A 23,215-nucleotide genomic window follows, 5' to 3' on the forward strand; every position below is an offset into this window, starting at 1 on the left:
CATGTGTATCACAAAATTTCCAAGAACAAATAACTCAAAATCAGTTCTATCAAATTATTTATTAACAGAAAATATACAAGTCTCTCATGGTTCTTACCTATGGAGATTCCACAACTGAGAATACAAACTTTGTCAAGAGGAGCCACAGACAACAGTCGTGGAGAGTTGAAGAGATTGGGGGAAAGAGTGACCACAACAACGTGTTAGAAGTGGCGAGCGGTGTTGGAGAGGAGAGTGGAGAGTCGAGCAGCGCCTAGAGTGAAAGAAAACTAAGAAATGTGAAAATGAGTTTATAACAGCTACAATTTTTTCACATTCATTTTTTTTTTTTTTTTTTGGATAATTACACCATTAGTTCCTGGAGTTTGCCTAAATTATGAATCACTCCTTATGGTACAAAAATTTCATGGAGGGTCCTTATAATAAATTATAATTATAAATCACACTCTGAACCCGTTTTCTATTCATCAAGTTAACAAATTTTGTTAGTCAACCACGTCTTCCCCAATACGATATTGACACATGTAATTTTTAAAAAAAATTATTTGAAGACAATTTTTTGCTTTTCCATGTCGTTTTGGGGTTGGCCATGTAGGACACACATGGTAGGGAGTAATCCACGTCAGTTGGGTATAGTAATATTTATCTAGGGTTTATTTTTTCCTCAACTTTTACCCCGATTTTTCTACATTTTCCGCCTCGATCTCATACATTCTCACACACCTTCCTGAGTTCCTGAAACTCATCTTCTTCCTTAGCTCATCATCTTTGCTAAGAACTCAGCTTTGGGTTTTGGAGATGGACATTCTTTGGTTGAATTTTATGATCATTGTTATGTTTATGGAAATGGATATTGGGGGCAGGGCAAAGCATATCAAGTCATCACCACGGTTAACTGCAATGATGATAAATGTGCTAAGAAGCATGAGGTTGTCTATCCAAATAAAGATGAATCATGCGAGAGAATTTTAAACAAGGTTCGAAGGATATTGTGAAACTTTTACTATGACCTACTGTTGAGGGAGAGATTGGATATTGAAGATGTGAAATTACTGGAAGAGTTGTTCATACTAGAGGAAATTTTCTTTGATTTGTATTCAATTAAAGAGCTGGAATCATTTTATGAATATGTTACTTTACGAACAAGATGAGTTTCAAGAACCCAAAGCTGAGTTCATGGCGATGAGCTAAGGAAGAAGATGAGTTTGAGGAACCCACGAAGGTATGGGAGAATGGATGAGAGGTGGATGATGTAGAAAATTCGGGGTAAAAGTTGGGGAAAAAGTTAACCCTAAATAATTATTCTACCCAACTGACGTGGTTTACTCCCTGCCATGTGTGTCCTATGTGGCCAACCCCAAAACAACATGGAAAAGCAAAAAAAATGTCTTCAAATAATTTTTTAAAAAAAATTACACTTGTCGATCTATTATTAGGTATGCCGTGACTGACTAACGGAATCTATAAACTTAGTGGATAGAAAATGGGTTTAGGGAGTGATTCGTAATTATAGTTTACCACAATGACCATTTACGAACTTTTTGTACAGTAAATAGTGATTCGTAATTTAGGCAAACCTTAGGGACCAATGATGCAATTCTCCCTTATTTTGTGTGTGTGTGTGTGTGTGTTTTTTATACGGATTGATGGGTCAACCCGTTTATCCTAAACCCAATCCATATAACTTAGTATCGTGTTCATGTCAGATTCGTGGGTCTTGTAAAAAATTATCGTTACTCAACTGTTATGTACTTGAGAAATTAAGCCTATAACACTTCTTTAATGCATATAAATAGGCAAATAGCCCCAATCATGCTTGTAGGGGTGTAAATCCGAACCGATTATAACCAGACCGGAACCAGATCTGAGTACTAACCGACTTCTGAAAACCAAGAAATCAGGAATTGGGTAGATACCCAGTTATTTAAAACCGAGTACCCAGGGTACCCGGTCCCGGGTACTGGTTTTCAAAAAACCTAGTTATACCCGGACCGGGTCCATTAGTTTATTAAAAAAAAAAACCTCCTACCCTTTTACACCTTAATAGCATCAGCCTACACGGGGACCTTTCGGTCCTTTCCATTTTCTACCTTTTGAGTTTTGCCCTAAAGCCCTTTTCTTTCAGAAATACGCCACCTGCCTTCACGCTCACGCCCTGCCTTCTTCTTCTTGAACCTTCTTCTTCAAACGAATCACGCCCACGCCCTGATTTCTGAAGCAGAGGAAGCCTTAATCTGAGGAAAAAATTACATGAGCTCGAGCTAGGGTTTCTGAAGACAATTTGTAGGCCACACGGTCTTCTTCTCCTCCTTTGTGTCTTGCAGACAGCGAGCTGGAGCCAGGGGGTTTCATTTCGAAACCCTAACTACAAGCCTCGCTTCTCCTCGTCGTCTTCATTCGTTCTTGGTTCCCTGGTTCGACTTATTGTTGAAGATCTGGATATAAAGTGTTGCTTTCTTTAATTAGATCTTAACTTTTTTCTCTCTTAGTATTTTTGTAAAATTACGGAGATCTAATGGCAGATTAGATTGCTTTATGGTTAGAGCTTCCAAATTGTTCTCTCATTTCGATTAGGCATTTAAAAAAAAAAAAAAAAATGGTCTATTAGTTTTTTTTTTTTTTGCTTTTTTTTTGCCTATTTAAACAAGTTTTCGTATGTCTGATTTGTTTTGCTCGGATTTTCTTCTGTTCGTCTTGATTTGGTACTTAGGGTTTCTGAACTATAATTCCATTTATAAAGATTGAACATGGTCGTAGATTGAGCAGGAACTGGCAACAAATCTTCAAATGTATTCAGAAAGTCGATCGATAAAATCAGTAATTGGCAACAAATATTTTAATGCTTTTTTTTCTTTTTTGTGTTTTCTATAGATCCAAATATATGTTTGCATGCTTGATTCAATCTGATTGTATTTTTTCTTTTTGATTTCGTTCGGTTGTTGGAAAATGCTTGATGAACAGGTCCGGATAATTGGTTTCAACCGGATAATTCTCGATTACTCAGGGTACCCGGCTCCGGACCAGGTTATTGAAATTCAATAACCGGGACCCCGGTTCCAGTTTTCAATTTTAGCTAATAACCGAGAATTGGAACCAAATTTACACCCCTACATGCTTGCACTTGAATTTTTATCCTACTATCAATTAGATATTTATTAAATTAATTAGTATTTATTATATTTTCTTCATTTGAAAAGTAATAAATATTGTTTATATGACCTAAAATATCAACCATTTCGTTTGATAACAACTGGTGGGATTTTTAAAAGATCTTGATCCGTGATGCCTTTCCTTAATGCATATAAATAGCCCCAATCATGCTTGCACTTGAATTTTTATCCTACGATCAATTAAATATTTATTAAATTAGTATTTATAATTTTTTTTTTTCATTTGAAAAGTAATAAATATTGATTATATGACAAAAAATATCAACCATTTAGTTTGATAACAGAATAACTGTCGGGATTTGTAAAAGATCTTCACCCGTTGTTTAATGATGCCTTTCCTTAATGCATATAAATATCTCCATGACCCCGTGGGCTCGGGGGTGGTTCGGCCACCCAGGGCTAAAGTAATAAATAAAAAATAAAATAAAATAGGTTTTGGCCCATAGGGTTGGTTGAACCACCCCCACGTGGCCCAAAAAGCCACCCCTAATTTTTTTTTTTTTTTTTTTACTTTTAAGAAAAATGGCTTAATTTAAAAAAAAAAATGAAAAAATTTGGGTAGTCACGTGTCGCAATTTCAATGGTGCCACGTCGCTGACGTGGAAATCTGTTAGTTTTGAACAAAACAATTGACGGAGGTTTCGTCTCCATCTTTTCGCATAGCACATGTACTATATATGAAAAAAAAAATGAAAAATGAGAAGACAAAAAGTAAAGTTTTGAAACCATATGGAGCAATTAGATATTTAACCCCTTTTTTTTTCTTTTTTTACTGCCAATTTATCTTCACAATAAGATCGAGGTAAAAAAAAAAAAAAAAGACATTAATGAGGTTAAATTCTCTAAACTTGCTTTGCTTAATAATTAAAAGATTGTATACAGTTTTAAAAAAGAAAAATTATTTTATGGAAAAACAAAAAAAAGTTTTCTGTTAAACTATGATTTTTAGTCGTATCAAAATAAACGGAGCCATAGTTTCAATTAAAAATATCAGGACTGAACTATGTGTCTTGAAATTCCGAATATTTCTCCTCATAGAAATGTTTATTCACCAAACAAAGCATCAAAAGAATTCCAAAGAATAATTATGGCACCCCTTGCACTATTGTTAGCCTGTGATACCCATATACCCACTCAGTCTCACATGATATGAATATGAATAAACCAAAAGCGATCCTTCAGTGGCGCTGTGTCAGTGTGGGTCTCTCTCAAAACTGGTGGGTGGTAGTGGTAGCCACTCAATTGGGCTCCCCCTTCCTCCAACCCAAGGAAAAAGAATTTTGTTTTCATGATGATTAAATTTGAAAATGCGACATTTTGTGAAATTATATAATTAATTAATCCTATATATATCACTATTTTCGCAATTACATTGAATTCCATGATGCCACCATTTTAAATAATTACTAAAATTTAGGAATAAAAGCCTGAGCATTGAGCTTTCTATTACTATATAACCCAATGAAGAAATTTAAAAAGAGAACAATAAAACCTACCAACATAAATAAGAATACTAGGATGCTCTCTTATAGGCTTAAACATATCAATCTGCTAATGCAATTTGATATATATATATCAAGTGGCTTAATGCATGTGGTATATTTAACCCTATATAATAAGAAAATACTTAAAATATTAAATAAAAAAAATAGAGTAAAAGTAAAAAACAAGGCCTTGCTTGCTTCCACATTGGCATAACACAGTACTATATAGTGTCCAACTGCTTTACTAACATTATACCAAAATCAAAAGAGTAATCATTGTACTAATATTTCACTTTTATCTGATTATTATGTTAATGTGACGGAGTCAAATAGTTATTATATATATATATATATATTAACAAAGGCTGATTTAAAGACTATTAGTGTGAATATTGCTCGTCAATCAACTTTGAACAACCATGAATTCAATCATGGTGAGAAAGAGGTATTATCTTTGATTGAAAAATGATATTTTACAACTCAAAGATACAACTATATATTTACATAACTATGAACTTTTTTATTTATTTTCTAAAGAAAAACACAAAATTAGACTCCAACCCATTTACATGATTTTGTGGATTTTTGTTTATTAAAAAAAAAAAATAATAATGTCAATAATTATATCATGAAGTGACAAAATATCATGTCTCATCTTTTATATCACGCAATCCACCATGCAAATGGGTGTACGTTTGTCTAAGGGCGAGAGTGCCTTATCCTTTTGTGCATCTTTTCTCACAAACACTTTCGCTCTTTTCCATTTTTTCCCCAATTTTGGACCAATTGGTAGTGTCCTCGTGCGGTGGACAATAGTCAATAGAGGTGGTACTGTTGAAGTGAAGAATGAGTCTTAGGATAATTGCCTTTCGCTAAAATAAACGACACAAATACAATCGTCAAAACTAGGTGCGGAACTACACTTTTAGGCAAGGGGAGATGGGCAAAAAAAAGGGGGATAAAAAATTGATTTTAGAGGTATTATCCCATAAAAGGGGGCATAAATGTGTATAAAGGTCCCAACTTATTGCTTCATCAAATTAAGTTAACAAGTAAGCTTGATCTACTTAAGTTAACAAAGTATATTTGGTCCATATATATATACTTTGGTCCATATATATATATATGCAATGCTTATTAAACTAAGCCTAATTCAATAACACACTTAGCTACTTTTATTGTGTATGGATAAATGAATTCATTATTTAATTAGTATTCCAAATGGATTCAAAGTCTATTTATGTTTATTGACTTAAGGTTATTTGGAGCTATTTACAATTCTATGGCATTCTCATCTTAAACTATCCTATTCAACTCTTTATTCTTTTATTACATAAATACCTATGTAATAAGACTATAGGACCTTAATCTTATTTAAAATGTTATTTCCAGCTCATGACAACAAGAAGAATTGGATCATTCCCAGGGATGTTTTGCTGGCTGGGAGGAACGATGAAGAGCTTGGGAAGTTACTTGAAGGTGTTACCATTGCTCATGGTGGTGTCTTTCCCAACATCAACCATGTCCTCTTGCTCAGGAAGACGGCGAACAAGGCTGCCAAGGAGCCCAAGTCTCCAAAGAAGGCTTAGCTTCCTCTAGTCAATCAAGTTGCTTCTTTTTCATTTGTATGTAATCTGGGTGTAGGATTTTTTGTAGGGAAAATTAATGAATTTGAAAGATCTTTTGACCACTTTTTTAGGAATTTTTTTTTTTTTTTTCTGAAATTAATGGATGAAACCACTTGTCTCATTACTTGGATTTAGTGATTAATAGCAGCAGATTTTTCTTTATGGGTTAACATGAGCCAAACGCATGAATAAAAATATTTTCAGTTAAAATCATTTGGCTGACGTAGCTTATTCCAGACCAAATGATTCGCACGTGGCAATTCTTCACTTGAGCTCACGTATCATCATAGATCATGAGGTATAACGTTCTGATATTTTTCAGTCATTTGTGTTCGCTTTTCCATAATCAGGTCAACGCCCTCGACACAGTTTCACAGAGGGGGATTCCCGGGTCTTGAAGTAAATCCCCTTGGGTTGTTAAAGGTGGCACGAAATCTTCTCAACATACTTTGCGGATAGCTCTACGTAAGCGCTGGTGTAAAGGCGAATTCCTCTATTCCCTGCACGTCAACAAAATCTCAAAAGCTCTTTAGGAGGAATCCCCACCCCTAAAAGCTTCTACGGAATCTGTCGCCGCTTCCCATCACCCCAATTCTATCTTGACTCCACTTTAAGGGGAATGCATCTTCAATGACCTACTGTTGAGAGACCAGGTTATCTCACCAAACTTATATTCTCACCAAACATTCCCATTCATTTACACCACACCCGCTAAACAGCACCTGCTCAACAGAGGACATTTAACAAATAACAAAGTGAAATTGGAAGACCGAAAATTTTGCAACCCACCGAGGAATTAAAATCCCCACAAAAATGCGTGGCCAAAAACATCAAACGAGAAGCTTTTGTGATCTAAAGAACTCAACCTATCAACAGAGCTCATAATGAAATGGAAACCAAATCTAACGGAGTGTGAACCATCTCACAAAACGATCAAGAAAACTGGAAAAGATAAAAATAAAAAAGATCAGACTATCCCATACAGGCAATTCAACACCTATTCATTGTACCCAATAAATAAAACTCAACAACTTCTGTTAAGCAATGTAGAAGTCTATGACAACTAGAATGGGCATTTAAAGCTTGCCCAGATACTCTGAGAACGTTTGTGCTTACTGGATACAAATGCTCCAAGGTTTCGTTTCTTCTACAGAGGATAACAAATGGTAACAGTTTGCTTTACACGGATAAGAGCCCCAGAAAATTTACAACTTGGTGATCTGCATAGATTAGCAGCTTTCACCTCAGAATTCCAGTCCAGCCAAAAGAAATTATTTTATACCAAAAGTAGCATCAGTTAATCCCAAATTTAGAATGACAACCTGTATGAGCTTCAGTGATCAATCCCTGAAAAGAATAGCAAAGAATGTGTTAAAACCCAAATTTTCTGGCAAAAGATGCCTAAATTGTGTGACCAATTTTATGGGTGACCAATTTTATCAGTAGAAGATTGTAAAGTTAGAAAAAAATTATAACAGAAGGGAAAAAAAAAATTGGAATCATAAGCATAAACTTATGTTGGGATTGTATTCACTCCATCCCACAACCTATATTGTGTCACAATCACGATAAGGAAGTACCATGTATACCGGAAAATGTGACGTAGTAATTGTGATGTAAGCATGCTATTGCAACACCCAGACAATTGATGTCTTATCCAATCAGCCGTAAGACAATGTCTTAAACGGAGATAATCCCATTCAATTTCACACCTCTGATGGTCTTGCATATAGCTAGGAACTAAGACAAACCAGAAACTGTGTTTGTTTAATCAAATTTAGCAAAAACAGACTTAACACTCCTAATCTGAAATCATTTCCATAACAAGCAACATAAGTCTCCATCTAAGGACTAAATCCCAATATTTTCTCAAATGTAAACACAGATAATTATTCAATGAAATGCATATTACAGTACTTCAATTTAGAAGCACTAAAAAGTGCTAAGACACGTTACAACTAATTCTTCCAATTAGTTGTGATTCAAGTCATAATCAAGGAAAAAGTGGAATGAACTATAAATATCATCATGTGCTCTTAAAGATATTCGCAGAATCATACTACTATTTCCTTTTTCACTTTTCCCCTTTTGTTGGGTCATTGCTTGCTTACAGGTGCCAGTACCTTTAGTTCTCAATTTTCTGTGACTGCTGGGATCTGAAATCATTGCCGAGATTACTCAAGATTAAATTTAACTTTACATCAGGATTATGCCATGTTTTAACTAAGGGTTAAATCATCTTTGACCGCTTAAAGTGACTATACTTCAGGAAAGAAGAAAACACCAGCACTTCCGCCTGCACTCATAAAATCATGCATGCACAATCAAACTAAACCAAACCAAAAACCGAAGCACCCATCCCTTTCTTTCCCCAAGAAAAGAAGAGCACACCCAAAATTGTGCATTAGTATGCGCTACACAAGTAAAAGAGGGAAATTGCAATGCAACTTTTTAGGACTTAATCGCAACAATAGAGGCAAATTAATGCCCTTTTTTTTTAATCAAGAAGCAAGACCAATTTTTTCAATATTAAAAGACCAATTTTTTCAATATTAAAGACACAGAAAATCTTATCAGTAATACAAAATTCAACCCCTGGTTTTACTAATGAGATTGCAATAGTGCCTCAGAAAATATTGGGCCCTAACATCTTTTATGCTATATGTCAATTCCTGAATAACTTGTAAATGGAGAAATTATTTAGATTTCAAAAAAATCCAAATATTGAATTTAATGACAGCCATAGCTGAAAACCATATAGGCATAACAAAAATTTACAAAGCAAACCTCATTATTTGAAAACACAGTAAATGGTAGAAATTGAAACTACGTAAAGCTCATGGAAACATTTACTCACGTCCTGCAAACTCCATGTAAGCTACAGCTCACTATAATTGCGCCAAACCGAACGAAATTCTTCACGGAATGTGTTCAAACGTGCTTTCAAATTAGGCGTTCTAAGACTTGCATGCAGGATAGTGGCTGAGAGAGAGAGAGAGAATTAACTCAAAATACACAAAATGCTAAGGAAAAATACGAGAGATTTACAGCACATTACATACCAAGAAGTCCAATGGCAAGAGCCCATAGGACAGTTAAGAGACCAGAAGAAATAAACCACAGGATAAAACTCCCTACAGAAAAAGAGGACATTGGGTAAGCATTTAAATAACTAATAAAAGTCATAAAGTGATATGGTTTATCGACTCTCAGCATATGCAGAAAAGAAAACGTTTCTTTCAGAATTCAAATACCAGCAGAGAATATCAAAACAAACACCCAACGAGGCCTGCCACAAATATATATTGCTCTTTTAGCTGATGGACGTCCACGAATAACGGGCCTGTAAATAACAAAATAATTATTAAAGCAACATAACTGGACAACTTGCAGGCACATAATAAGCAAAGACACTTACGTAAGAGGAGGCCTCATCTTTGCAGCTAAGTGTGGAGAGAATTGCCTCACTGTTCTCGTTACCTTCTCATTAAAAGTACCTGCAAAGCTGTAGCAATAATCCTTTTAAAAAAACAGATATGCAAACTAAATGATGGTTACTGATAAGGAATTATATTATTGCATACCAATACCACTGTATAAAGAGAAAAAAGTTGCCTGGTATGACTTTTTTTTCCTCTTCCTAAATGGCCCTTTTATTTTTACTGTCATTGCAGCCAATGTAAAGAAGAAAACAATAATATAGCCTCACCCCATCCCTGCATTTTGAATCATTTTATGCATAGGAATAAACCTCTCTTCTAGTCAAAAGATAACGACGGATCCCACAGAATCACTGGCAACAGATCCCCACCCTCAGGAAAAGAGACACAGAGCAAATGGCAGAAACAACAATAGAAAATATAGATTAGGGACAGTCAAGAGTCCTGTTGACAATGGGCGCAACCAAGTCAAGCTAATTTCTCATGTGATATTCTGAAGTACACACTGTGCAAGCTTGAACTAATGAATTTCCATAATTTATAACTAAGATCTTTTTATATCTTTAATACTCTCCACACATATATGCATATGCAAACACAACAAAAAAATTTCACTGGATTGGTAACATGGGACTATATATCATGCCGATAACTTCCCACTTGTCAGAAGTACTTATATAGGAACTCAACAAAAATCAATACTTAATAATTGCTTTCTGAAAGTCCCAGTCAGTTTCTCCCTATCCACATCTTTCTGCTTTTTGAGAAATCAGATGGGAGGAAGAAAAAAAACTGTACTCATGAACAGAGGGTCAACAAGGCCATGCACCACCCGTCTAGTTTTCTCCATGACATCACCCGTAGCATTACCCCATTACTGAACCATATACCATGACAGACACTTCCACTACCACCACGTTCCAATTATGGGTGGACAGTTACCCAATCTAAAACCCAAGTACAACTCTAAGCCTACTTATTAAAAACTGTATGTGCCTGCATGTGTGTGGTTGTAATATTGACCATTATAAAACCATAGGGAAGAAACTTTTCGACTTATTCTGGGTGCATAGGCATAAAGTATACTCCCAATACCTAATTCAGATGAATGAGCGACGTATAACATACTTTTCATGAGTTGGTTTCCTAAAAGGACAAATCGACTGCCCCAGACTCTATTTGGGCAAAGAAAAAGCCATAAATCATCAAGCCAAGACTCACTAACTTGCTCAAACTCACACTTGTAAATCCTAGCTTAAGTGACCCATGAACTAAAAATTCAAAATATTAAACGAATTTCACCGCCAATACACTCCGGTAATGAGGATATAAAACACAGGCCTTAAATAGTAAAATATAAATTGATATCCCCTCCATAAAAGAGACTCTTAGAACTATTTTTAATGATCACAATTCCAACTAAGTAAACCTTATTCCCTGTAAACACAAACACATAACAGAAGTACATAACAAATGGACAAGCACGTGCACACACATACATACAATGGCTTACCTGTCATTGAGGAAAGCAATGCTAAGTGCCGTCAGAAACGCAGCTACAAGAGAGAGTGGCCTCCGGAGAAAACCCAATCCTACAATTCATAATGAAAATATAAAAACAAATACATTTGACATATTTATAACAAAGGAAATGAGGCATTAGAGTCCTTTTGTTCACTTACCAAGAATGCAAGTGATCATAATGAAGTAGTTGGTTCGGTAGCTGCAAACAAATATTTCAGATGAAGATAACAGATTAGTAAAACAAATACGGACGATCACATTATCGGTAATCCAACAAAGAGCTTAGTCTAGTCGCTTTTCACTTCCAGGATACTAAATCGGCGTTATGGAATTATTTTCCCTAATTCAGTTAGGTATTCATTTTCAGGGACCAAAATATAGGGAAACAAGTAGGATATTGATAAAATTTTCAATTCTTTCTTATCGGTTCCTAAGCAACCAAAGAACTTGACGATTTAGATCCAAGCCGATTCACTTCACAAGAAATTGCAAAATTCAAGCAAGAAAGAAAAAGAGACTAAAGAACCACGTAATCGAGCTAAAGAAGCATGAGAATGAATCAAAAGGAAATCGTACTAGTAGAGATTGCATTTGAGGCGGCTATTCCACTTGGCATACGATCTGGGGACGGTAAACCTGGAGAAAAATTCGGATAGAGGACGCGGCGGCGACGACCAGTCGACCTCGCGAAGGGCGTCGATCAGATCCTCCGCTGTCACGTTGCCCCAATCCATCGCTCTCTCGGATTCTGCTGCGAAACCCTTAAAAATACGGGGACGACAAGAAAAAAGAACGAGCTCCGAAGCGAGAGCGAGAAGGAATCGAGGTTGGAGATGGGTGATCGTATGAGATAGGAGGAAGCAATTTGGGGATGGAGATAAATAATTAGTAAGCGTTTTATGAAGGAAATGGTTTTGGGAAATGGGAGGTTTTGGCCAACGAATGTTAGTTTAGAAAAGGTAGAGGAATTTGTCAAAAAACAAAAAGAGTGTCTGAGCCCGGGTTCGAACCGGGGACCTCTAGTGTGTGAGACTAGCGTGATAACCAACTACACCACCCAGACGCTTGCGTTTTAGACCTTCTGAATTGTTATTTATCTTAATGATTTGATACCTGGAGTGACTGAATAGATCCCTCGAATCTCAATCATTTGTTTAAAATTGAATGGTTGAAATTTTGCCATATCAATAAATATTACTTCAAAAACATAGATAAATCCGATAATTGCATTTGACCATTAATATGGCAAAATCTCAACTATTAAATTCTAAACTAATAGTTGAGATTTATTACCCTTTTTAAAAAAAATAAAAAATAAAAAATGTTATTTGTTCTTCTCATCTCCTTCTTTCATGCAACTTTTTTATATAAGAAAATGATGACCATTTATAATGGTAAGAGAAACAGATACCATATTTTAGTTAACCATGTGTGATATTATATACCAGAGGAATGATACACATATTACTTTTACACATCTTTATATAACTAAGTTTCAAATCTACTATTGAATTTGTGAAACCTAGTGTGAATCTCATAAATAAAATGGTAAAATTGAAAATAAAATATATAAAAATTGTATTTATATTATTAATTTATCTACTGTATTTAATATGAGATCCCGTTCTATCTGAACCTTCTGTAAAAGCCTTTTTTACAGCCTCCTATAAAACTTTGAAACATTAGCCAAAACCACCAAATAGAATAAAAATGAAAGCAGCCGATCCATTGAGAAGTTGTGACAATTTAATCTTTTCCCTTCATGGTATTGCCGGATTTGTTGGTCCGGTTACTCTATCTCTCCCTCTCACAACTTGCAGACAACAATGGTGAAACCCATTTGGAAGCTCTCTCTCTCTCTCTCTCAACTTGCAATAAACAAACTGAATAGATATCAACAAATTATTTCATCATCTTGATCCTTCACTTGTTTCACTCCAAAGCTAATGCAAACCTAGATTTGGAAGCTCTAATGGCTTTCAAAGCCACCTCAGACACAACCAGGAACTCCAAATCTAATTCATGTGACTAGTCCGGCCTCTCCAACCTCGCAACTCTCAATATTATCTTTTTTTCCGACAACAATTTCCTCGACCAGTAACCGCACAAGAGCAAGAGACCTCGGGGATAAGTTCTAAATGAAGGGGCTTTTTTGTAAAGTTGGCATGCGAGAATTTTTTTTTTTTTTTTCACCGTAGTAGTATAAGACTTAGAAGATGAAGGATCTTATGGTCGGGATGAAGATCCTCCATTAAAGAAGGATTTGGCAGCGGTCAAAGTGGCCGGATCTTTTTTTGTTTCAAAGAAAAAACAATTTAGTGTTTTCTTGTTTATTTCATGTCTATTGTTTTTGGTTTTTAGATGATGTATCAGCTTTTATTAGAAGTTGTAAAAGCCCCCATTTACAACACATTCGGACCGAAGGTATTCTCATTTAATATACTAACTATTAAATATGTTACTATATTAAGTAACTAGTTAATTGTATAGTTAATATACAATACACATTAATTATCACCATATAGTTATATAGTTACATATGTTATAAATAGTTAATAGTATATTAGCCATTTAGTTAACACTTAACTATAATTAGTATATGTTAACTAATTATCATTAATCGAATCGAACCGAGTTTATATGAGTATGTCTCAGTTAATAATTAAATATAATTTTGTATTCATAATAAGCTCATTTATTAAACGAACTGAAATTAAATCAAATTTATTTAAGTCAAGCGCGAACCTATTTGTGAGCGGCCATATTCATATTAAATTATCCAAATTTGCATCCCAATGGAGAGTTGAGACCCGTACTACTTAAAGAGCATACACAATTCCTTAAAAAAAAAAAAAAAAAAAAACCATACAGAATTGTTTTCGGAACATGTTTTAAAGTTATCCAAATTTTTAGCCACTAATGGGAAGTGATTTCAAACCAAGTTTGATTATGACCCCCAATAATATGAAGAAACTATAATTGCCAAAAAAAAAAAAAAAAAAAGAAGAAATAAATAAAAACACAGTGGACTTCTTTAAAGCTAGGGTACTCCCCTAAAGAGGACTAGAATTCTAATAAAAGAAAGATTGGTAAGTGAATAGACTCGTAATTTTGGTGATCTTAGCCAAAGGTTAAGAACTAGAAAATAAATGATGACCAGATACTGACCTTAGAAATAGAAAGTGTGTTTTTGTTGTCCCAAATCAATCACAATTCACAACATTATAATTGGACTTGGCCCCATCCCATCATCACCAAACCCAACGAAGAGAAAACGGATACAAAATCCACCAATCATCGCGAACCACCACAGCAAGGGGCTGCTACAACTACAAGACAAGCAACAGACGGTGCACACGCCACCCCCTGCCCACGCGACCCACTGTAGAATCAACCACAGGCTAACATTACTTCCTCTATGCATGTTATCTTCCAGCCACCTACGCCTTCTCGTTCAAACCCTTCTATGCCCATCTACTTCGACGCTATCTAATCAACAAGCACTAATCTCAATTATCCTCGTTAATTGAAATTCTTACAGGAAACATTTAAGCTAATAATATATTAATAAAAATTATTATTATTACACTAAACAAACCTCCTTAATCTCTCTCTCTCTCTCTCTCTCTCTAATCATTCCTTGGTTCAACGAGATAAAGCCTATAAATTCGGGTCGAATCGTGGAAGGTCCGTTTCCAGAGCTGGGTAACTCCGTTCGAGAGGCTGAACTGCGGTGTTCGTAGCTGGTTCCGAGTTCGGATTCTAGGGTTCTTCAAGGCTTCGATAATGGCTCAGGCGACCGGGAGGGGTAGGGTGGTCGGGGACTACCTGGTGGGGCGGCAAATCGGGTCCGGTTCGTTCTCGGTCGTGTGGCACGCGAGGCACCGAGTCCACGGGACCGAGGTGGCGATCAAGGAGATCGCTACGGGCCGGCTCAACAAGAAACTGCAGGAATCTTTAATGTCGGAGATCTACATCCTCAAGCGGATTAACCACCCTAATATTATTCGCTTGCACGATATTATTCAGGTCTGTGAAATTTACTTTTGTAGGTTTTTTTTTTTTTTTAGTTTTTGAATAACTTTCTGTTTGGATGCGGAGAAAGTGGAGGGAAGTCGAAGGAAAATATTTTTGAAGTTTCTTACTCTTTAAATTTCATGACGCATTATGAAAGGATAAATTGAAGCTTTGTGATTACTTAAACCTTAGGCTCTGTTTGTTTCGTTATGGAAATTTATTTAGGAATTAGGCTTTGTTTGTTTCGATAGTCGTTGGACCTTTATGAAATGTATGGTGAAAATCCATGAGGTCTTCCAGGAAAAGAGTTCCCGGAAATATTTTCCATGGGGATACTTCTATGTTGTTGGTCTGCATTCGTGTATTTTATCTTTGTTTCTCTAAGTTGTGATAGTAATTGGTAGAAAAGTAGAATGAATAGAATAGACAGGACTATAGCCCAGGACTTAGCTTAATTGCTGAGAAATTTTGAAAATGAGGGGTAAAAAGTCAAGATTTTGAAAATAGATTTTTGCATATTTGTGCTTGAGAAGACTGTATCTTTACTTGATCAAAGGGTAAGGCAATCTTTTGACTTGTTCAACTTGGGAATTTTATTGTGCGAAAGCAAAACAAAGAATTCAAAGACTGCAGAGCTGGGAAAAGAAAGGACTATCGGGAAAATTTTAATCACCATGTGAAGCTCAAATCGCTAGGCCTGATTGGGTTAAGCTGAGAATATTCCGCTTAGTTACATTAATGCTTATTACCTGTAACCGAGTCCATCTATAGAGTATTCACCTGGCCTGATTTAGAATTAGTCCACAATTTCAACAAGTCGAAGGTGCCCTAAAAATAGGTTCCAAATCATTTAAGGTGTGCGTTTTTTTCCCCTCCAAAATTCATTTTGTAGGGAAATTGCAAGTTTGCATGTGAAAGGCTCCAGGTGGTTGTACCATAGTTGGGATGTTATGAGTAGGGAGGGGGGGCTACCCCCTGTTGCACACCTAATTTCCCTTTCCTGAGGACCGGAGTTTTTTAATTTTTTGTTAATTAGATTTTTGGCTGATGTTGCTCATCTAGGTTCCTGGGAAGATACACCTTGTATTGGAGTACTGCAAAGGGGGTGATCTTTCCGTGTACATTCAACGCCATGGGAGAGTCCCTGAAGGCATTGCAAAGCAATTCATGCAGCAGCTAGGTATATCTTGAGTTTTGCCTTGTTGGTTCTACATTACTATTTTTCACATCTTCAATGATGAGTAATGTAGTGATGTTGGAAGGTTGTGGATTTTACAGTGGCTGGGCTACAAATTCTTCGGGACAATAATCTTATACATCGGGATTTAAAGCCGCAGGTTTGGTTGATTCTTTTCTGTTTAAGTTGCAATTCTGATTTATATATGGCAATGTATATTGATCATTTCTTCAAGGGAGGAAGCAAGCCCATGGCAAAATTTGTCTTTTTTATCTTTCATAGTACTTAAAGCCATGGACAAACAAAACTTGTATGTGGGATAGTGGTTTAGTCTAGTAGAGAATATGGTTCAACAGCCCTGCAGAAGGCTAAGAAATTGGCAAATAGATGAAGTAAATATTCTTTGGTTTACATTTATAATAAGATAGTTTGATGTGCAGAATTGTTTGATATGTAGTATCTTGTTGGTGCAGAAAGGTTTTCTCAGCATTTCAATCCATTTCTAACTGTTTCATTTTTGGAACAGAATCTCCTTCTCACCACAAATGACAACAATTCAGTTTTGAAGATTGCAGATTTTGGATTTGCAAGGTAAACTCTAGTTTAGATGGTCAGGAATGCTCCAAAACTGTAATGTCTGATTATATATTATTTTTAACAGTTTTTCTTTTGTAGGTAAACTATAACACCCTTGTCCCACATTGAGAAGATGAGTAGCCCACATAAAGTAGGTAGTTTATAAAGGCAATCATGGGTGTTAAGTCCTACATTGCTTACTAAGTGAAACTGGGCTTTATAATTGATTCTAGGGAAGCTCCAAATTGACTAGTAAGTTTAGGGTGATAACGCAGATGTGACTTTTTTCTGGGTTGTTACATAAACACAACTCATTAACCCATATGGCATTCAATTAGTGACCTTACTTTTCAATCTCTTGTGTATGGGGGAGAGGAGATGCCATTTTGCCCAAGGAAAACTGTTTTTTTTTTTTAGTGCACAACTGTTAACTAGATGCTTTGCTTCATCTTGGAGCATCTGTGCTGATAAGCCATGACATGGGGAAGTTGTGGCTGCCATACACTTAAAAACGTAACACGTGGGCATGTACCCTGCACCTGACTCTTGTTGAGATGGTTCTCCCTATTTCCTTCCTTTTAAACTTTTCGATGTTCAGGCATGTCAGTTTTCCCTTTGCAGATCTCTGCAACCTAGAGGCCTTGCAGAAACCTTGTGTGGTTCACCGCTTTACATGGCACCAGAGATAATGCAACTTCAGAAGTATGATGCAAAGGTGAGTTTTCGCTCTTTTTTCCTTGGTTAGGTACTAATAAAGTATTTAATGTTTCTTCCCATTAACATGGAACGGAATATGCAGGCAGATCTCTGGAGTGTTGGTGCCATTTTATTTCAGCTTGTTACTGGAAAAACTCCATTTACCGGAAGCAATCAAATACAGGTTTGATTAGCTTTACTTTTTCACATGCCTAAAGTGGTTTCACATGGTGCTCAGCATTCCTAAAGTAATTGTTTTTAGCTTTAGTAGTAATCCTCAAGCTGGGTTAAACTAGTCTTCATGCCTTTAAAATTGTCTTAATCCAAGTTACTTCAATATTGTGTGCTGTACAGTTGCTCCAGAACATTGTGAAATCAACTGAATTGCATTTCCCTCCAGATATCAAGGGTTTGAGTTCTGAGTGCAAAGATTTGTGCCAGAAATTGCTGCGCCGTAATCCAGGTATATATCTTGATGAATGTGTATGAGATACCTGATCAGACCAAAGAGCGAATGGACTATAATCAGATATTAAATTAAATTCTAACTGTATGTTTTTCAATATTTTTTATGTTGTTCCCTGTACTTTTTTCTTCTCTCCTACTTAGGTGTTTCTCTTGTATACTCCTTGTGCACCTAGGTTGCGCTTTGCACTTCTAATGATATTACCCTTAAAAAAAAAAAAATGTTGTCAATTGTCAAATGGCATAGAGACATGAGCTATAATTGGATGCTAAAAGTCTCACAATGTCAAGGAATCATATATGAGACCCATAGGAAATTTGGTCTTATCTACCAATGGATTGTGAAATTCCTCCTCTTATTTCCAATTTTTTGATTATATTCCTTGACATTGTATTTGCAGTTGAACGATTAACATTTGAAGAGTTTTTCAACCACTCATTCCTTTCTCAGAAACAACCAGCTGCATCGCTGAGGTAAACGATGCAAAGAGTTTTTGTCTTCATGGTTTTGTCTAAATGTATTTATCAGTTTTCCAAACTCTAAAATCTTGTGCAGGAGTAGGAGCTCTTCAAGACTAGTGGATGAATTTACTTCATCTGAATGTGATCATGTGAGAAATATGGAGGAAAGTTCTCATGAGGATTGTCTGCCTTTCTTTTTAGATGACGACCCTAGTGGTCCTGAGGGGAGCCCATCTTTCTCAAGGAGGAGGTCCTCAATGAAGTCTTCTTTTGGATTTTCCCTTGATACAAAAGGTGATAGAAGGGAAGCAGTATCTTCCACTTCTAATAACATGAATATTTCTTTTGGATATGGTAGTGCCACAGATGATTTGGAAAGTACTCATCCTAAGGTGGACAGCCATCGACCCTCAGACAGAAATTTATCTGATCCTCTGAAATCCATGGACCAGAGATCACCAAATACTCGATCAAGAGGTACCAAGAATCCCAATATGTTCGTTTTTTCCTCTCATTTCAGTGTATGGTTTATCTAGATCTAGCATGTCTTAGTAAGACATGAACTTTCATGGTTTCTGCAGTCATGGATTCACTAGATTTAATTGATCAAGATTATGTTGTTGTATCTGGACCTCCAATGGATGTGTCATCTTCCTCAGCAAGTCCTTCCAAGCCAAGCCATTCTCCATACAAGTCACAGAGTCCTCCAGAAGCAGTTTTTAACATGACCACCAAATCAAGTTCCCCAATGCCAATCATTGGCGCACAGACCAGTAAAATGTGTCGCATTGGAAGCTTAGAAAGTCAGAGCTCTGCTCCAGGCACTTCACAAGGATCAGTGGATATGGGAGACGCTTTAGAGCAGCCATCTACTCACTGCATGACGAGGATTAAATCATTACAGCAGTGTGCCTCTGCCATTAAAGATTTAATAGATGAAAAAGTAAGCCACAGCATGCCCATTCAAGCCAGTTTCTTTACTATTGTCCCAACAAACCTGTAGGGAATTAAAAAAGTGCATTTCGTACAAATCAGAGTAATAAATCATAAACGGTTCCCTTTTCCTCCATCTCCACTCGGCCATTGAGTTTAAGTTTAAAGATATATGGTCTCTCAGTGGCACAGAACCATGTCTGGCCCATTTACTAAGACTAGTCTAGTGGTTTCTATATATTGCTTTGGTATATGTTGATTTCTCTTAGTTTTTTCATTATGCCAGCCAAGCACTTGATTCATTTGGTGTTTATGTGGTCTCCTTGGGAATGTTCCATTGGCTTCCAGTATAGTAGACATATCATGGTATATCCATAGGACAAGTGTTGATGAGCTGACACAGGAGGTGGGATCTAACATGTATGATGGTGGGCTTAAATTCTTGGGTGCCTATTCATCTGCTGCTTTGATGATTGTAACAGACTATGCATATCATACTTGTTATTCTCTGATTGTCAATGCATGCTAAACCTTTTCTGTTGGTCCCACAATATAGGGTTTATTGTTTCAAGAGCATAATTTGGTAAGAGAGAGAGAGAGCGTAATTTGGTAGTCGTTTTATTTGTGCCTCATTCTGCTAGCCTGAGTCTCCTGATATGCCTTAGAATTACCATTGAGTTTTTTATTTTTATTTTTATTTTTTTCCCCTGCTATTACAAGTTTAATTAGTCTTTTCTGCTATTACAAGTTTAATTAACTTGTCATTATCAAAAAGATCGAAGCAGATAGGCGACTAGAAGCATTCTCAATTCAGCTTGTAATTCTTGCAATTTGGAAGCAAGCGTTGCATATATGCCATACACAAGCTGCCTCAGCTATGGAAGGAAGTCCAAGCCAAGAGATTCCAAGATTTAGGAGGAGCACCAGCAAGAAGTATGGTAGTCCTGACACAGAAGAACATCTTGATGTTTGCAGTGCTCAATTGCCGGAGGATATTTCCTCTCAGATTGAGAGAGAATTTCTTCTGGAAGTTGAACACGCTGAAGAACTTTCTAAGGTTATTGAACATGGTATGATATGATATTTGGACATTACTTCATTACAAATAAAATTTAATGTTTCCTCCATAAATCATCAGCATTAATGCAGAAGCGTTTGTGGCTTGTAAGATCATATGTTTCACTTTTGTTATTCATTTTATTGATGCCTGAATTCCTATGCTTGTTTTTGTAACCCATAGTTTTTGATGACTTTCCGATTTCAAATTTCAAATGGTTAGATCTTGGTGTTGTGAAAATTTGTAAGTCATATCTGCATATGCATAAGGTGTGTGTGTGTATGTCGTGTTAACATCCTTTATTATTTAATGGTGCCAATAACTTTTTTCTGAGTAAGATGGGATTGGGTCCTACGAGCTAGTGGTTGTAGGTGCAGCATACTTTTTCAAAATGGAGCTTTTGTTTGGGCCTTACCGCCTTAGTATCAAAATAAAGGTGCATGTTTATGGTATGGGGAGCTTTTGCTGTCATATGTCTATTTTTATACGAGGGACTCTGGTGCTTCTGTACCTTCAATTCGCATATGTTACAAAAATGTAAATAAGGAAGCTCTCATGGTTTTTCATTCTACAGTTTGCAAGGCTCTAACCAAACTTCCTCACCGTGATTGTAGGCAATACGGAGATGCCAGATGCAATGGAGACAATATTTGATTCTGCCCTTGCTTTTGGGAGGCGTGGAGGCGTGAGTATTTTCTTTTTGTTTTTCTTGGAATTTTGACCATGACACACATTCCCGCATTTGGTTGTAGCTAATACTTGACTGAACTAGTAGGCAAGGCAACGCAAGACTAGGTTTTATGTTTATGCATTGTATTCGTGCTTGTAGAAGTTGGGGGATTAAATTCCTGACTAGGGATCACAGTGAGACATATGCTGAAGTCCCTACTCCAGCTAGCTATGAGCCTGAAGTGAGTAGCTGGAAAAGAAATTAATGGAAATTCTGTGTGTTCATAATTTTAAACCAATACTTTGTTGACATCTTTTAGTCTTGTGTCCATATAGGCTTGTCTGTTATCATTCAAATCAGCCTCACTTGATCCACTAAATGTCACGTGTAATGTACTTAAAACACAACCTTAGTCTTGTGCTGCAAGAAAAGCAGAGGTAGAAATGCAAAATGGAATGCAGGAACATACATAGCGTTGCTTCAAATCCTTTAGAAATACTCTTATATAGATAATCAAGTTAACAAAACAATGATCTCAACTAACTTCCCGTGGAAAAGACTTAAGCTGAAATGTTGAATTAATTCTGGCACTACCCACTGAAGATTGTTGTTTCATATGCTTGGTAGGTGGATGAGCTCATGGGTAATATGGAAAGTGCAGCAGCATTGTATTCAAAAGCTGTGCGTTTGTTAGTCTTCCTTTTAGTGGAAGCACCATCCCTCATTGTCAATCCTCCATTCTCCCTCACAAACTCAGACCGGTATAGGCTCCGAGGTTACATTGACATCATTAATAACAGGCAAGGTTATTCAAGGTCTCAGCGGATGGCTGTTCTCAAGTGCGAGGATCAACACTGCCCCCCTTAAATACAAGGCAAGATTTTAGTACCATTTCTTGATTACTTGCATCGTCTTACTCTGTAAAATTATTTGTTTGTACAGTTATTCTTTGCGTGACTGGGGAATTGGGAGATTGACTGGAGTTGACCTATATTAGGGTAGGCTGTTGTAATATTGCAATTTTGTGATTTCAAAGAATGATGAAATGTGCATTCCTTCTACATTTGCAGTAGTCAAAATTTTATCCCAGCTTCTTATACTTATTTCAGTTATAACTTGATCTTGAAAATTAGACAATGTGGAAAGAAGATTAATAGATTATTGTGTCTTGTATTGTAAAGCTCATTACGAGATTCCAACAATTTTAGCAATTTCGGCAGCAATTATGAGTCTGAGACTCATCTGCCAGAGATCTCGGAGAGTCCATCTTCTTATTCGAATAGGTAAATTTCATAAGTAGTACTCTTTCAAATTGCTGGAATTCGGATCCATACATTATACGGTGCAGAATTATCTTTTGAAGACAGCTAATGGCGTCATTATCTAAGTTATTTGTTTATACTTATGCAGTCCAACTGCTTGTCAACAATGTAGAAAAATAGAAAAACGGAAAGCTACCTATTTATTTTTCCTCTAGCTAGTATCGTTGGTCAAACATCCAACGCTAGATACTTTAGCCTGGGCGCAGAGACGGGCGGCGGCGTAAGAGTTCGAGACAACGAAGGCTCTATGGGGATTAGGAGACAGACGGGTCGTATGCGACGAGTCCTTTTAAGTCTTTCACACACAAAAGAATAATATGGTCAACCTAAGTGGATCCATTGGATATCTCCCCCAGTATTATCATTTGAATGTTTGTTTGTTTTGTGGGATATATTCCCAATTCAAGATTTTCGTCCAAACTGGGTCCCGTCGTCAAGCTACCAACCCAACTTGGGTACCAGCGATTCCATGGAATAGCCGCCTCCTTAAATTATCAATTATCTCATAAATTTAAATTAATAGAAAATTGTATATTTAACCTTATTTCTTATTTATGGGTTTAAACTTTTTCTTAAAGTGAAGCTTAACGTGTG

The 23,215-nt window shown here is 36.3% G+C and overlaps 2 protein-coding genes and 1 non-coding gene across 6 annotated transcripts; 1 reads left to right on the forward strand and 2 right to left on the reverse strand.

The window, feature by feature from the left end:
- Nucleotides 1-7,262: 7,262 nt before the first annotated feature.
- Nucleotides 7,263-12,210, reverse strand: LOC133874001 (PRA1 family protein A1-like). 2 transcript variants are annotated; one of them, XM_062311819.1, is made up of 9 exons: nucleotides 11,823-12,210; nucleotides 11,405-11,445; nucleotides 11,236-11,314; nucleotides 9,701-9,787; nucleotides 9,537-9,625; nucleotides 9,345-9,416; nucleotides 9,140-9,264; nucleotides 7,605-7,629; nucleotides 7,263-7,502 (listed from the first exon to the last, which is right to left on the reverse strand). In XM_062311819.1, exons 1-7 carry the CDS (start codon nucleotides 11,978-11,980, stop codon nucleotides 9,161-9,163), a joined length of 630 nt encoding a protein of 209 aa, XP_062167803.1. In that variant the 5' UTR covers nucleotides 11,981-12,210; the 3' UTR covers nucleotides 7,263-7,502; nucleotides 7,605-7,629; nucleotides 9,140-9,160. The 2 variants fall into 2 exon arrangements, with proteins under 2 accessions (XP_062167803.1, XP_062167802.1); XM_062311818.1 differs by having other exon boundaries at nucleotides 7,263-7,629; nucleotides 11,823-12,206.
- A 25-nt stretch (nucleotides 12,211-12,235) lies between these two features.
- On the reverse strand, nucleotides 12,236-12,309 carry TRNAV-CAC (transfer RNA valine (anticodon CAC)). The gene has a single exon. It is a non-coding gene; the product is annotated as a tRNA-Val (tRNA).
- A 2,291-nt stretch (nucleotides 12,310-14,600) lies between these two features.
- LOC133872936 (serine/threonine-protein kinase ATG1c-like) lies at nucleotides 14,601-22,362 on the forward strand. Of its 3 annotated transcripts, none has more exons than XM_062310605.1 (13): nucleotides 14,601-15,275; nucleotides 16,326-16,443; nucleotides 16,542-16,600; nucleotides 16,967-17,031; nucleotides 17,638-17,731; nucleotides 17,816-17,896; nucleotides 18,067-18,175; nucleotides 18,579-18,651; nucleotides 18,734-19,116; nucleotides 19,299-19,582; nucleotides 20,348-20,642; nucleotides 21,244-21,314; nucleotides 21,927-22,362. In XM_062310605.1, exons 1-13 carry the CDS (start codon nucleotides 15,033-15,035, stop codon nucleotides 22,164-22,166), a joined length of 2,115 nt encoding a protein of 704 aa, XP_062166589.1. In that variant the 5' UTR covers nucleotides 14,601-15,032; the 3' UTR covers nucleotides 22,167-22,362. The 3 variants fall into 3 exon arrangements, with proteins under 3 accessions (XP_062166589.1, XP_062166588.1, XP_062166590.1); XM_062310604.1 differs by having other exon boundaries at nucleotides 14,606-15,275; nucleotides 19,221-19,582; XM_062310606.1 differs by lacking the exon at nucleotides 14,601-15,275 and having other exon boundaries at nucleotides 16,526-16,600; nucleotides 19,221-19,582.
- Nucleotides 22,363-23,215: the final 853 nt, after the last annotated feature.

The sequence above is a fragment of the Alnus glutinosa genome, chromosome 7 (genome assembly GCF_958979055.1).
Source record: "Alnus glutinosa chromosome 7, dhAlnGlut1.1, whole genome shotgun sequence".
Taxonomy (NCBI): Eukaryota; Viridiplantae; Streptophyta; class Magnoliopsida; order Fagales; family Betulaceae; genus Alnus; species Alnus glutinosa.

What these genes read in the sequence shown, in the direction of transcription:
- LOC133874001 (XM_062311819.1), bottom strand. Translation starts at nt 11,980, where the DNA reads ATGGATTGGGGCAACGTGACAGCGGAGGATCTGATCGACGCCCTTCGC. An exon ending in TATGATCACTTGCATTCTTG is followed by an intron (nt 11,315 to 11,404) that starts GTAAGTGAACAA and finishes TATGAATTGTAG; the next exon opens with GATTGGGTTTTCTCCGGAGG. An exon ending in TCTTGCCATTGGACTTCTTG is followed by an intron (nt 9,265 to 9,344) that starts GTATGTAATGTG and finishes TCTCTCTCTCAG; the next exon opens with CCACTATCCTGCATGCAAGT.
- LOC133872936 (XM_062310604.1), top strand. Translation starts at nt 15,033, where the DNA reads ATGGCTCAGGCGACCGGGAGGGGTAGGGTGGTCGGGGACTACCTGGTG. An exon ending in GCAGATTTTGGATTTGCAAG is followed by an intron (nt 17,032 to 17,637) that starts GTAAACTCTAGT and finishes TTCCCTTTGCAG; the next exon opens with ATCTCTGCAACCTAGAGGCC. An exon ending in CAACCAGCTGCATCGCTGAG is followed by an intron (nt 18,652 to 18,733) that starts GTAAACGATGCA and finishes AATCTTGTGCAG; the next exon opens with GAGTAGGAGCTCTTCAAGAC.